General features: G+C 42.8%; 1 protein-coding gene across 1 annotated transcript in view; it reads right to left on the reverse strand.

The window, feature by feature from the left end:
• Positions 1-12207: 12207 nt before the first annotated feature.
• The window catches only part of LOC147018334 (nuclear pore complex protein Nup85-like), a 65749-nt gene continuing 62085 nt past the window's right edge, over positions 12208-15871 (reverse strand). Inside the window, exon 20 of the mRNA XM_085897890.1 lies at positions 12208-12503. Within this exon, the coding sequence (XP_085754016.1) occupies positions 12402-12503 (102 nt within the window). The 3' untranslated portion in view covers positions 12208-12401. The remainder of the gene's footprint in view (positions 12504-15871) is intronic.

Raw genomic sequence — 15871 nt, forward strand, 5'->3', positions numbered from 1 at the left:
GAAATGTTTTATTCGATAGAGAACCTTGTTCTGGCTTGAAATCTCTCTCAAGCAATCTTTACTAATTATAACCCAACGTCCTCCCAATACTTATGGAAACGACCAGGTTCGCAGGATCACGTTTAATGGGCGTGACATCTTTTTATGTCGAAAGGGACAGCGAGTGGCTTCGTTGGCCGAGGGCGTGGCTGCACTGCCTTCTGTCGGTTCCGGCAGGAATTTGGGATTGGTTCAGGATGCCAGCGATAGCTTGCCTTCTCTTCATGTAGGACGCCTTGGGATCTGTAACATCTCCCAACGAATACTGGCAGAGGGGACGGCCGGTTTAACGTCAATCCGAGAAATGAATCATCCTCAGCGAGGAAGCCTCGTGAGTGGAGGAGGCCAATGGGCCAATCACGTGATCAGCATCTCAAGGACATGAGGATGGGCCAGGCATCTGCCTGGGGGATGGCCAGATGGAGGCCCCTGGAGTACCGGCGGAAAGTGGACGCAACGACGCATGCTCCCATAGCTGACCTGACCTGCCTGGGCAACACCAGGATGACAGTTTATAGCAAGATCAGGAGCAGCCTGAACGTATTCAGCTGGACCCTCGGTCAAAAAGGGTCTTTAGCACCCCCCCCCCCGCCCCACATACATTTTTGAACAATTTGAGCAAAATAAAAGTCTCCAAAAACAACTATTTGTGCATAAATATGCAGAATAATAACGAGACCGTAATTTTTTTTTAAATACAATAACCTACGAACCACAAACTGGTGCACCTCTTGCTGTCGAGCACATATCAGACAAACGGCCTGAAACAGTACATAACTGGAAGGGCACTCGGCAGAGTGCATACCTGCACCAAATTCGGATCTTCACCAAAATCGAATCAATTAGTCCTCGTCAGACACCCAACCCACCCACCAAATTTTATCCAAATCCATCCACAACTTGAGATATCCTGCACACAAACAAACAAAAAAAGGAAAGATGTGCAAAGCACGATACTTGCGATATCCATAAAACAAAATTTGACCTTCAAAAGAATTGGTGGCTGAATTCAATGACCAAATATGCAAATCCTGTTCAAACTTCAAGTCAATCAGGAATTAAAATTGACGATTTCAAAAATTTGGCTGTTAGCCTTTTGACCGATGTTGACCTTAAAATAATTGGTGTTTGAATTCAATGACCAAATATGCAAACATTCGTCAAATTTGAAGTCGATCGGATAAAACTTGGATATTTTAGAAAATTTGCCGATGTCGATTTTTTTGGCCGATGTTGACCTTTTTGTCAATGTTGACCTAAAAAATAATTGGTGGTTGAATTCAATGACCAAATTTACAACTCTTCCTCAAATTTCAAGTCAATGGGATGAAAATTGACAATTTTAGAAATCCGGCCCCTGTTGACCTTTTGGCCTATGTTGACCTCACAAATAATTGGTGGTTAAATTCAGTGAACGGATATGAAAATCCTGTTCAAATTTCTAGTCAATGGGATGAAAATTGAGGATTTTAGAAATTTTACAAAGTTGTTGACCTTTGGCCTGTGTTGACCTTTTGACCTCAAAAACAATCGGCTTCTTGCTTATGACCAATTATACCAGGTGGTGAAGTTTCGTTAAGATCGGTTTGAAATTGTGACCTTCGGCGAATGACATACAAACAAACACAGACACGGATACAATAACGTACAAGACCACCCAATATACTTTAAAAAGTTTCGATTTTCGCAAATAACAAACAAAATAGTGTGGTGGAGATACTAAAATGCACACATGGACAAAATTAATTTTTTTATTTCTCCGTGTCATTCATTTAGCTGAAGACTTTACGGAGAAAAACAAGTGGTCACTTTAGCCGTATGATCCAAAATAAAGGAGATAGCGGCACATTCAGACCGACCGAGTCAATTCTCACCCTTGTCTATTGAACACCATTTCTCAACAAGTCGATAAGATTAGCAAAAAATACGTGTGAAGATGGTTAATAATTTTTTTTTTAGGCAAAGAGGATACAAACCCAGTTTTCTGTAACACGTTTATGATTCACAACCATTTTCTGTAAAGTTTGAAACCGTAGCTTTAACAGCAGTAAATGTTGTTTGTTTTAAAGCAGGTAAAGTATGTTTAATAGCAGTAAATGTTGTTTGTTTTAAAGCAGGTAAAGTATGTTTAACAGCAGTAAATGTTGTTTGTTTTAAAGCAGGTAAAGTATGTTTAACAACAGTAAATGTTGTTTGTTTTAAAGCAGGTAAAGTATGTTTAATAGCAGTAAATGTTGTTTGTTTTAAAGCAGGTAAAGTATGTTTAACAGCAGTAAATGTTGTTTGTTTTAAAGCAGGTAAAGTATGTTTAACAGCAGTAAATGTTGTTTGTTTTAAAGCAGGTAAAGTATGTTTAACAGCAGTAAATGTTGTTTGTTTTAAAGCAGGTAAAGTATGTTTAACAGCAGTAAATGTTGTTTGTTTTAAAGCAGGTAAAGTATGTTTAACAGCAGTAAATGTTGTTTGTTTTAAAGCAGGTAAAGTATGTTTAACAGCAGTAAATGTTGTTTGTTTTAAAGCAGGTAAAGTATGTTTAACAGCAGTAAATGTTGTTTGTTTTAAAGCAGGTAAAGTATGTTTAACAGCAGTAAATGTTGTTTGTTTTAAAGCAGGTAAAGTATGTTTAACAGCAGTAAATGTTGTTTGTTTTAAAGCAGGTAAAGTATGTTTAACAGCAGTAAATGTTGTTTGTTTTAAAGCAGGTAAAGTATGTTTAACAGCAGTAAATGTTGTTTGTTTTAAAGCAGGTAAAGTATGTTTAACAGCAGTAAATGTTGTTTGTTTTAAAGCAGGTAAAGTATGTTTAACAGCAGTAAATGTTGTTTGTTTTAAAGCAGGTAAAGTATGTTTAACAGCAGTAAATGTTGTTTGTTTTAAAGCAGGTAAAGTATGTTTAACAGCAGTAAATGTTGTTTGTTTTAAAGCAGGTAAAGTATGTTTAACAGCATTAAATGTTGTTTGTTTTAAAGCAGGTAAAGCATGTTTAACAGCAGTAAATGTTGTTTGTTTTAAAGCAGGTAAAGTATGTTTAACAGCAGTAAATGTTGTTTGTTTTAAAGCAGGTAAAGTATGTTTAACAGCAGTAAATGTTGTTTGTTTTAAAGCAGGTAAAGTATGTTTAATAGCAGTAAATGTTGTTTGTTTTAAAGCAGGTAAAGTATGTTTAACAGCAGTAAATGTTGTTTGTTTTAAAGCAGGTAAAGTATGTTTCACAGCAGTAAATGATTTGTCTGCATTGTGTTTTTTTCTAGAATCAATCAAAATCAAGTTTCAGCCCTCAACCATTAATATACAATGTTTGAAATATACCTTCTAAAATCACTTTCATCTCCTCCTTCTGAAAACGTAAAGCTTTTAAAACATTTTTGGAGTATGGGTCCCACGTGATGGCCCACGTCCTCGTTCAGTCTGCCCCTGAGCTGGATCAGGATTCGAACCCAGGCTAGAAAACCTAGAGGTGAGCGTGAGGAAAACAAAATGCTGTACGGGTGTCCCATCTGCCAGAATTTGTTCTGGTCCAACATTCCAAATTCCTGCCCTAACGAGCAGAGGACACTGTGTCAACGGCACGGCCGCACCCTCAGCAAACTATAGATGGTATTCATAGAATACATACCATGCACAGTCTTGAGAAGGATATGGTGTGAGGCAACTCTTTTTATTTTATTTTTTTTGAAGGTTTGATGCAACCCCGCAGCCTAGTGTGGCATACAAATGAAGAAGTTAAGCATTTTGTTCTGTCTGTAATTTGGTACTTTTGTTGGTGATGTGCATAATTATCCGATGAACTGAAAGGAAAAGCGGGGTTAATAGTGCTGCAAACAAGACCCACCCCACCCCCCCCCCCCAAAAAAAAAATCATGGAGTGCAACTGGCAGTCCCAAAAGTTGCCAGATATTTTTTGTGATTAGAAGCATTCCAGGAGTGAGAAAATGCATGATGCCGCCCTGGCATACGAGTACGGTACATCATTACTAATTTGTTTTAGTCCAAGAGTGACCCAGCCATATCTGATCTGACCGGGTTTTCACTATTTTGGCTATGATTCTGCTTCTAATCAACATTTTTGAGTGATTTCAAAGACTTGAATGTTTTATTGTGTACTCACAGGGATGCATTGCTCAGGAGGGAAGATTGATAATTATTGACAATGAAAAGGAAATGAGGACCAAAACACGTTTATTTCAAAACTTTTATTTTCTGAAAGACATAGCATAACACATACATACACAAACAGTAATACTATAAATTAAAGAACATCAAAGAGCCTCGTAAACAATTTTCCTGGTCTTGCCTTCTAGTGCAAAGTAATGTAAATGTTTTCCATTCCGCCGAAAGAAGATCATCCAACATGAAGCCGCCCACGACAAGAGCAAAAAGTCGTCAAATTTAGTCCAACCACCTGTATAGATTGTCCTTGAGCCTTGTTAATCCCTATCATCAGTTGGGATGATAGGGATCTCAGGCAGAAAGACATCTTCACTTTTGAAATCGCTCTGAAAAGGAAAAATCTCGATAAAACAACGCGAGAAGGGGTCACGTCGATGCCACACCTACAAACTGTTGGGGATCGGGAATGGGTCGCATTGAGGGCTCCACCTACAAACCAACACAATAAATAAAAAATAAATAATTTAGAATTTCATTTAGCAATATCATCATAAGCCATAAAAAGGAGTCCATATTCAACAGGAGGTCCAATTTGGTCAATGTCAACTTTGGTGGCAATTAGCCCAGCAGTTTGTGCATGATTGGCGTTTCACATTCACAGACACAGACACAGAATATGACTTCTTTATAAAATGAACAATACATGTGAATAAGTCTGGAACACAAAGGGAGAATGCCATATTTGCATAAATCCAATATGGCTGTCAATTTAACCTGATTTAACACTATTTTGACCATAATTCTGTTTCTAATCAACATGTTTGAGGTATTCCAAAGGCTATTATGTTTAGGGAGAGGGAGTATATTATGTTTAGGGAGAGTTTATTTATTAGGGAGAGGCCACCCTCTTGTCAGGTCAGGTTCGATCTGTGACCTGCTACAGGTACCATGTAAACCTGTACTAACCTGTTCCATGGTCGGGTTGTCGGCGACTAAACCGTCTCCCCCACCAGGTTTTCTGGTGAGGAGGGTGTTTGGATATGGACACCCAGCAGGATTAAAAACAAAACCTGTCAAAGGGCGGAGGAGCTCCTTGTGAGCCAACGGCCATCCATATCTAGTGCCCAACTGTGTCTGCGGACGTCCTCCTGCAGTTGGGTTACTTCTTATTAGGAGGTTGGTGGCAGGATTTGCACTCCAGCCACCGTAAAACGCTTCATTCCGCAAAACGCAAAAACGCAAAAAAATCTGAAAACCCACTCCGTGGGAGTACCTCCTGTGCAGCTTCCCTTCGCAGGGCAGCTCACCGGATGATGGGATTGGGGCAAAGCCTTCGGGACCCCCAATCTTTGATAGGAGGGAAACCACGGGGTAACATCCCTGGGTCAGATTGCGGGAGAGTGTGTCGGAGTGGTGCTGAGGTGTCGTCCACCAGACGGCGGTCTCCTTGGGTTAACCTGAGGCGGTCCCTTCGGGTGGGTGCCTGGAATGTCCTATCCCTAAGAGAGGATGATCACCTGTCTCTGTTATCATCTGAGCTCAAGCGTTTGGACATCGGGATTGCAGCTCTCTCTGAGGTTCGGAGACCGGATTGCGGCGAGATAATGGTGGGTGGTTACACCTACTATTGGTCTGGTCGCTCTGATGGTTACCATACCCAAGGAGTTGCTGTAGCTGTGTCCAATAAGCTGACCCCAATGATAATTGAGGTAACACCGGTCAACGAGCGTATTATGAGATTAAGGATTCGTCACTCCTTAGGTGTCATTTCCCTGGTCTCTATTTATGCTCCGACTGAGGCGAGTGATCTTACCGTGAAGGATGCATTCTACGCCACACTCGAGTCTGTGGTTGATCAGTGCCCCAGACGAGATACACTTCTAGTCTTGGGGGATTTCAATGCATCGACTGGAACTGATAGGGATGGTTATGAGGTGTGTGTTGGTCCCCATGGGTCAGGAACTATGAACCAGAATAGCACTAAGTTCCTTGACTTTGCAAGAAGTCATGGACTTAGGGTGGCTGGTTCATGGTTTCAGCGCCCACAAGCTCATCGCTGGACTTGCTATTCCAACGCTGGCGGTGTGGCAAAGGAGATTGACCATGTCCTCATTGACGGTCGTTGGAGGATGATCCAGAACTGCAGGGTCTACCGGAGTGCTCAGTTCCTCAATACTGACCACAGGCTTGTTGTAGCAACTCTAAAGCTGCACCTTAAATCCTGGAGAATGGTACCATCCCAGCCTAGGCTGGATGTTGCCAAGCTCAGGGATGAGAGAGTAGCTGAGGAGTTTGCGAACAGGCTGAGTGGACACTTGGGGGTGTGGGAGCTGTGGGGGGTCCTGAAGAGTTGTGGAGCACCTTCAAGACCACCGTGCTTGATGTTGCCGGTGGATGCCTTGGAGTTCACCGCAGGGCAAAGAAGAATTTTGTCTCTCAAGGGACACTGGATACCATTGACCAGAGTCGCAGGGCCAGGCTGAATGGCAGAGCTGAGCTGTTCAGGGAGCTGAGGCGTAAAACTGTACGTGCACTGAGGGTGGACAAGGAGGCCTATGTGCGAGGAATCTGTGAGGGGGTAGAGCATCACCTGTGGACAGGTGATTCTCGTCCCGCTTACAGGGGAATTCGCGCATTACGTTCATCCAAGCCCATCCCTCGGAGCAATGCAGTTCGAGCAGAGAGTGGTAGGCTCTTGACAGAGGAGTCTGAAGTGAAGGCCCGCTGGGCCGGTTACTTTGAGCGGTTGTACCAGGCTGATCCCCCAGCTGTCGAGTTGGACGTCAAGGGTGTTACAATCCCTGTTGCTGACCCTCGAATCAACTGTGGTCCACCATCGCTTGTGGAAACACGGGCTGCGGTGAACCAGTTGAAACGGGGCAAAGCTCCAGGGATCTGTGGCATCCATGCTGAACTTCTCAAGGCTGGTGGAAATGCTGCACTCGCGTCGTTGCATGCAGTTTTGTGCTCTGCCTGGAACACAGGCATCATCCCAACTGACTGGAAGAGGGGCCTTGTTGTCCCTCTCTGGAAAGGGAAGGGTGATCGCCAAGACTGCAACAACTACCGAGGGGTGACGCTGCTCTCAGTGCCGGGCAAGGTCTTTGCTCGGATAATTCTTGATAGGGTTCGCCACCATCTGCTTGAGCACCAGCGTCCAGAGCAGTCAGGCTTTACACCAAAGAGGTCAACGATTGACCGTATCCTTGCTCTTCGTGTCCTCACTGAACGCAGACGAGAGTTTCGGCAGGGGCTGCTTGCAGCCTATGTTGATCTCTGTAAAGCGTTCGATTCAGTGAATCGGGATGTCCTCTGGAGGATTCTTGGTCTTCGTGGGGTGCCACCGAAACTGATCGATCTGATGTCTGAACTCTACTCTGGTACTGAGAGTGCTGTGAAGTGTGGTGGTACCGCCTCTGACTTATTTCCAGTTGTTACTGGAGTTCGTCAGGGATGTGTACTTGCCCCCACACTTTTCAGCACTTGTATGGACTGGATTTTTGGGAGGATGTCGGAGAGATCAAGTTGCGGTGCATCGTTTGGCAATGTCAAGATCTCGGACCTTGATTTTGCAGATGATGCAGTCATCTTTGCGGAGACTTTAGACATCCTCTTGGGGGCCCTCGAGGTGCTGAATGAGGAGTCGGAGCCGTTGGGATTACGGATTTCTTGGGTCAAAACAAAGATCCAGGCTTTCGGTGACATCTTGGATGCTGCTGTCCTGTCTGTGTCTGTTTGTGGTGAGGATGTTGAGGTCGTGGATAGATTCATTTACCTTGGCAGTGATATTCATGTCTCCGCAGGTTGTGAGCCGGAGGTTAATAGACGTCTGGGTCGGGCCTGGGGAGTCATGGATTCACTGGATCATGGGGTGTGGCGCTGCCGGTACCTGTGCGGGAGGACGAAAGTCCGAGTCTTCAGGTCCTTGGTACTTCCAGTCTTGCTCTATGGGTGCGAGACTTGGACTTTGACCAAGGATCTGAGACGGAGACTTAATTCCTTTGGTACCAGGTCTCTTCGGAGAATCCTTGGCTATCGCTGGTCGGATTTTGTGTCCAACGAGCGGTTGCTGAGAGAGACTCGGATGAGATTTGTTACCTGCATAGTCCGTGAGCGTCAGCTGCGGCTGTATGGACATGTGGCTCGTTTTCCTGACGCTGATCCTGCTCACCAGATTCTCTCAGCGAGGGAGTCTCATGAGTGGAGGAGGCCAGTGGGCCGACCACGTGCCTCATGGTTGCAGCAGGTTGACCATCATCTCAAGGAGATGGGGATGGGCCTGGCATCTGCCTGGGGGATGGCCAGACGGAGGCCCCCGGAGTACCGGCGGAAAGTGGACGCAGCGACGCGCTGTTCTGGCACATGCTCCCATACCTGACCTATTATGTTTTATCTTGTATGTACAATATATTTGCCAGAGTCTGGAGCACATACAAACAAATAGTAAAATAAAGATGTGACATCATATTTCATCTCATTCCACTGTTGGAATAATAACTCAATAGGTATTCATATCTGGTTTATAGTTTATCAGCTTCCAGACAATGTATTTCTACATCTAATATCACCTTTAAAATGATCATTCGGTCTCAAAATAGAATGCTTCCAAAAATGTATAGATGGAGGATATAAAGTAACAGTTCACATTATATATGCACATAAACTCTTATGTCAATCACTGCAAAAGCACATGGATTAACTCATAGTTCCTCGTCACACATGATTTCCTTGGGATTACTGATGCATAAAATTAGCTTTCAAACATTAGAATCACTTTCCATAAAGTTTACAAGTGGAATCAATATGAAAGGACTCGCACAACTCTTCAATGTCATCTAAATCTACTGCAAGTACATTCACAGGTCTGACATGGACTTGTGGGTCTTACATGGACAATTTGTGTCACAAGTGCTGCAGTCACAGATTAAGCTGTTCAGTAAATCTGGGGCTGCATGAAACCGATTTAGTATTTGTGTCTACAGAGAACCATCTGGATATTTCATACATCCAAACGGTGTGACATCAGGGAGTTCATGGATTGGTGTTGTTCATTATTGCCACGTCATCAATTGATAAACGGCTCTGATGAGGTTAAGATGAAAGCTGTCTTCCATTGGGAGCAATTTGTTGGCCAAAACATTCTTGCGAGCCTTCTCACGCCTCAAAGTGTTCGTTGACTCGGTTTCTGCATTCCCATACATTGTTCCAACAAACTTAGTAGCTATCACTTCTTGGTTCTTTGTCAAGACTGATGTCGTTCTCAAACTGGAAAGGTCCTGGAATCCTTGGGTTTTCTGCATCAGTATTCCCAACACAGCCACTTTCCAAAGAAAGAGAAAGAGCTTACTGTGTCACATCCAGTCATGCTATCCACAAAGAGAAATATGTTTCGCCATGTAGTGGTGAGTGCATTGTATATGTCATTCACTGGTATGTACTGAACTAATCCATCCATCCATTGGGAACATACTCTGTGCAGAGCGTTGGTGCTGCTTAAGCACAATTAGTGCTTGTACTAAGTTGGTCCTTGGCTATTGGGCACAATCCTGAATGGGTCGCCACTCCGACACAGGATACCAGCAAGCTGGCATTAATTTTAGCGACCTCGGAAGGATGACAGGCAGAGTCAACCCCACCTGGTATTAATTCAACCACTGAGTGGGATTTGAACTCAGGATCCTACGATCCCAAGCCCACCACCCTAACCATTAAGCCAACACCAGGCATACTGAACGAATGTGGTCTGTTTTCCTTCATGCCCTGTGATGAAATGTATTTCCTGTGCTGCAATAACTGGCTGATGGTGCACAAGAAGTGCGAGAACATCGGTGTCAGGACTGCATACCACTATTTTGTCACAACCATAATCTGCTGCCTGAGGAATGATATGGGTATCAGCCTACTCTCGTTTTGATTGCAAGATTGGTACTTCTGGAACGCAACTTGAAGTGATATTGATTGTTTTGTAATCCTTTCTACCTCTGATGTAGAGTACTTGTTCTTGGTTTACAAAGGTTGGACCCATTTTAGTGATGTATTTTGTATAGTACTCTGCAAGTACGGCTTTGTTCTTTGCAACACCCGAGAAATGCGTCCATTTTTCTGGTTTCTGGCAGGACATTCAATCCTGGTCGTTGCTCGTTGGCATTATAAACACTGCACTAATATTCAAAGAGAGAGAAATGATGAATTATTAGCCATCATTAACCACCCCCCCCCCCCCAAGTCGTTTTCTGAAAAATATGCATACATGCTACCTTTCAAAGAACTTTAATATATGAGGAGGCCATTGGGTCCGACAAAGCCATATGCTATGATTGCCATCTTATGGTTGTTTATGTCTATGGTTGGTTGTTCATCTCTATATGTATGTGGTCTACCTTTTACATGCGAAGCATCAAGCAAGGAAGTAGTACATACCAAAAAAATATATATATATATATATATATCTTTGGAAGGACTCCCACGGGGTTTGAGCCACCGACTTCCACAGAAACGGAGCAGATGCTTTAACCATTTCACCACTGAGTCTCGTGAAATATACCTATTTGATTGTCATGCTACTACAGCCTTGTGGTTCTGCTATAATGAGAACAATGTTCTGTAAATTCACAGTATTGCAGCATGTCCACCACAAGTGGAATTAATTGGCTGATAACCACCTAACACAATTCTTGAGAAGCTGTGCTTCAAGGCAAAGAACGACAAGGAACAAGTACACACTTGGTCAGCATCGACATAATTCCATGAGATTCTTGAGAAGGCACAGCTCTTCCACACAAAACCGCACCGACAGTGTATGGATGGTGTTGTCATCAAGTAGAAAAAGCTATTAAACACAAAATGGCATCAAATATGTTTGATGTTTGGGAGTTTGAATGGCATTTGGGAGTTTGAATCACAGACGTGATGATAAACAAGTGATATTTGGGTGGAATTTCTGAACATTTACATATAATTAAAAAAACAATCAATGTGGTAATTAATCACTATTCTTTCTTGCTCCGACTAAGCACTAATGCCTGAAATGTCAAATTCACTCTGCTTTCAACTGTGGTTAGCATATCGTGTCAACTATCATTCAATAAAACCGGTTTTTCAAAATTTCCACCATCAGAAACAGACACTAGCCTTCACAAAGTATAGTATTCTTCTGGCAAAAAAACACCTTGTAGACTGTGGTGTCCCACTCCAAACAAGAATGCCGTTTTCAAAACTGTGCCAAAATATATTCCGTTATTTGTAAGGTTCCATCGTTTGTGATGACATCTTCCACTGGAGTTTTTTTTGACTTGAGAAAATTTAAATCCTGTACCTTTTCTGTTCAGATAGAATCTGAATGTTGTGAAATTATCGTTTGCACACATGGCATAAAGTGATTTTTCTACTTTATAAGATTGAGGCTCATGAGAGAGAGGTAGCAAAAGGTGTGAAGTAACAGTGGGCAGCAGGGAAATAGTTGGACACAATAAGCAAGGGAATGAACGACCAGGAAGAGGGTGAGAGTGAGAGTTAGGGAGGGAATGGAGAGGAAGAGAGAGATATAAAACAAGAAGTAAGAGGGTTGGGCTAGGCAGGGTCAATGGGGGTTAAAAATATTTTGAGTAAGGATGGGAGATGCCACGAGATGGTGGTGCACTGCCTGCTTCAAGATCTGGAGGGAAGAGAGGGACAAGGATAGAAGAAGCAAGTAACTAAAAGAGTTGAGGTGTGCAGCCAGCATGGATTTTTGAAGTTGAAGCATGACTGACTTTGCAGAAGAACTATAGGGTGAGGGTGAGGGTGAGGAGCAGCAACATCCTGAAATCAAGTTGGTAAATGTTACCATCTGGTCACTTTGGTGGTTTAAAAAACAAAATCATCACCTTGTGGGGTCTCATATTATTGGCTGTGTAAAACACCACCTTTTAAATTCTTCTTGTGTTTTGGGATATCTTCGAATTTTCCATTTTGAACATCGACCACGGATAAATTGTAAATTAGTAAGAAAACATCTTAACCATTTTATCTCACTTGATGGATTATTCTTGTCTCAAGCTGATGAACCAGACACAAAAGTGAAGTATAAAGGTTTATTCAAAATAAATCATTTCAAAAAAAACAAACAAAAAAAAAAACAGTGGTATTTGTGTGCAAGTTTTCACACAATTTCAACTCATACTTTCTCCAGATGCAAAGAATAAAGAATCAATACTTGCTTTATAAGCTGTTTCACACTGGAATATCCCTTTTGAAATACAAGCAAAGGCTGATCAAAGCACTTTTTCTGTTCTTTCTTGGATTATGGTCCTTGCAAGGTTGCTCGCGATGGCTTCACGGATAATTAAGATATCTTCCGCGTGTACCTCTTCATTCTGCAGAAACACGAGTCGTTGAGGAGCAGCAAATTACTTCGCCAATGCTTAAAACTGTATGTTGTGGATAAACAAGTACATTTTAATTTGCTTTAATGCAAAAAAAAAGTTTTTTAAAATTGCTTTCATGCACCTTTTGACATTCATTAGTTGTCTGAAAAAAACCCGTTATATATCACCAACAAATCGAAGAAAGTCATTTACAATCTTTAAATACTGTACATTATTTTAAAATTGTTGATGCACTCAGCGTCTCAGCAAAACATGGAACAGGAACAGTGAAACGTATGACATCAAGACGTACCAGGAAGAAAGTACAGTGTGTTTTAACTTTTAACCCTCAACATCCGAGCATCCGTACAAGCAATCACATTTTTCTTTGTCCTCGTGGCTCGTTTTAAAGCAATTGCCAATTGGTGATTATTTATATGAATCGGGTGTGCTTTAGAAAGTCTGTGCCGAGTCAGTGATCTGAGATACCGGAATGAAAGCGATACCGGTATGATCACACCGGTACGGCGATAGCGATGGATCTCAATTATTGACCTGCACTGTTACACACACTGATCTCACTTTTACAAAATCACTTTTAATACAAGTTGAAGTTGGAAGTAAAATAACTGTTCTCATTCTCATCATGGGGGGGGGGGACCCCATGTCGGAATACTTTGAAAAATTACTGTGTGTCAATGATGTGTACGTCATATATGAATACATAATGGACCATCAGAAACGTTACATATTTTTGGAACCTGCATAAAAATTATATATATATATATATATTTTTTTTTTAAATAATATCGATATACAGGTATGTAACAGTATGACCCCACCTGTACATCGATATCGGGAAAAAAAAAGTCAATATCAACAGAGCCAAGATGTAAAGAAAAATCAGTAAAAATGCAATGAGCAGTTCAAACTATTCATTTGATAGGCATTTGCAAGATAGTTTAAAATAACATCAATAGATGTTTTGCTTTTAATGGGATGCAAAAAGAACATCAACAACAAAAAACCTTTGAAACAAAAAATATCTATGTACAGCCCAATCCATTTTTCAGCCAAATGTCAGACACTTGTCAGCTCCACTGCAGCTGCCTCTGGTTTTCAAGAATTAACTTTGAAAAATAAAAATTTAAAATAGGTTGGGGAATCGAAATAATAACAATGAATGAAGAATAATCTTGCAATGTGTGTGACAAGGAGTGTGAGAACACTCTTTAGTGGTTGTGGTAAATCTCTTGTTTGCATACATATTTGGTGAATGATGCACACTTGATCCAAAAGTTTATGGAGGAGCAATTTTAGCAACCTTGTTTAAAAAAAAAAAAGAAAAAAAATCCTCCTTTCTTTATCGTTTTGCGATTATTTCTTGCAGGTCCATACCACACTGGGAAGGCCTCAGTCACATTTGTTCTACGGCGAGGATAAGGCGAATTGACAGCCCTCTGAATTGACAGAAACGTGCGGCGGCCGCAGAGAAACTGAGGTGGCCTCAGGGTGGCCCTACGCCGTTTGGCTATATTTTACAGGCCGTAGGGTCGCTGTGGAATGAAATCGTGGAGTTATAACTTTTTTTCATTTCTACGCTCGCCGTAGCAATTAGACAAGCCAAGCTATGACGTAGATGTGTTCCACGTCGACCGTACATAGGGCGTGTGGTGGGCTTGCGTTTTCCGTGCAGCTGCCGAAAGCTCTTCTCAATGAAAAATGAATTTTCCCAACCCCAAAAAAACTACGGCAGCCACACTATTGACACAGTCGCCGTACGGTGGCCTTGCGATCTGTGTGACTACCTGACACCACGTGATCGGATTGCTTTTTTTGTTATTAATTAAAACACAAGATGATTTAAAAAAAAAAAATGAAGGTGAAAACACGAGGTAAGGCCTAAGTCACATTTGACTCGGCGCCCAGAGGGTCTACAAAATGTACGGACACTCGCAATTATAAAGCGGCTGCAGTATTTCCACGGTCACACAATGTAGCAGTCACACATGTTTTTATTTTTCGGGTAGCCGCACGGCGTATTTATAAATTGTGGAGACCGAAAACATGGGGGTGCCGTAATTTTTTGGGGGTTGGGAAAATTCATTTTTCATTAAGAAGAGCTTACGGCAGCCGCACGGAAAACGCAAGCCCACCGTACGCCCTACGTACGATCGACGTGGAACACATCTACGTCATAGCTTGGCTTTGTCGAATTGCTACGGTGAGCGTAGAAATGAAAAAAGGTATAACTCCGCAGTTATAATTCCACGGCGCCCCTACGGCCTGTAAAATATAGCCAAACGGCGTAGGGCCACCCTAAGGCCACCTCAGTTTCTCTGCGGCCGCTGCACGTTTCTGTCAATTCAGAGGGCGTACGCCGCCATATCCTCGCCGTAGAGCAAATGTGACTGAGTACTTCCACCGACGAACTGAATGAACAAAGCGCGAAGATGCGGGTCGAACAGGTGGGGGAGACACATGAACAAACATGAACGCTATGTTTTGTTCGGTTTTTTTTTTAATGTATTGGGTTTTTAGGGCCAAACTTTCTCGAAAAAATTGTTCAGATTCCAATTTGTTCAAACAGCTTGGCCGTTCGGATTCTGGGGAACCACGGTATATTATAGTTATAGTATATTCAGTTATATATACTGGTATATTTTTATTTCAGTAAAAAAAAGGACTGGTATATATATACCCACTCGTTACCGTCCGTCTGGCCGCACGTTCGCCTTAGGCCCCCCTGCGATCGCCTTGCGGGCACCTTGAGGTCTCCTTGCGTCTGCCTTGAAAATTATATTGCCACCGCAGGGATGCCCTAAGCTCACCGTGCGACATCAAATCAAAGACCGTACGGCACCCCCACGTTTTCGGTCTCCACAATTTATAAACACGCCGTGCGGCTACCCGAAAAATAAAAACATATGTGACTGCTACATTGTGTGACCGTGGAAATACTGCGGCTGCCGTAGAATTTGGAGACCCCACGGCCGCCGTGGCAAATGTGACCGAGGCCGAACTGGAAGGTGTTCCGGAATGCAAAGGCACCTGATAATGCTGGCCGGCCAGGTTGGTGTGGGGAAGACATGGCCCGATACCTTTACGATGTGGCAGAGCGTTTCAGCCAAGTTGATTTAGCAGTTTGGAGATCTCCCTGAGTGGCTGACAGTTGATGGAGCTGAGCTGGACGTGAGTGGGGAGCATGCAGTTCAGTTTCCAGCGAGATTTACAGTGTACACCAAGGGGGTTAGTGGCCATCCCACACAGAGGCTGTGACAGCAATGTGAGAACCGACCTGGTTCAGGCTCTGAACAGGCTCGTCGCGCCCGGCAACCATCATCCAGCAGCGATCACAAACTTGTGTTGCCCTCCAT

This window comes from Eptatretus burgeri, chromosome 10, assembly GCF_056783735.1.
Source record: "Eptatretus burgeri isolate ZD-2024b chromosome 10, Ebu_testis_v1, whole genome shotgun sequence".
Classification (NCBI taxonomy): domain Eukaryota; kingdom Metazoa; phylum Chordata; class Myxini; order Myxiniformes; family Myxinidae; genus Eptatretus; species Eptatretus burgeri.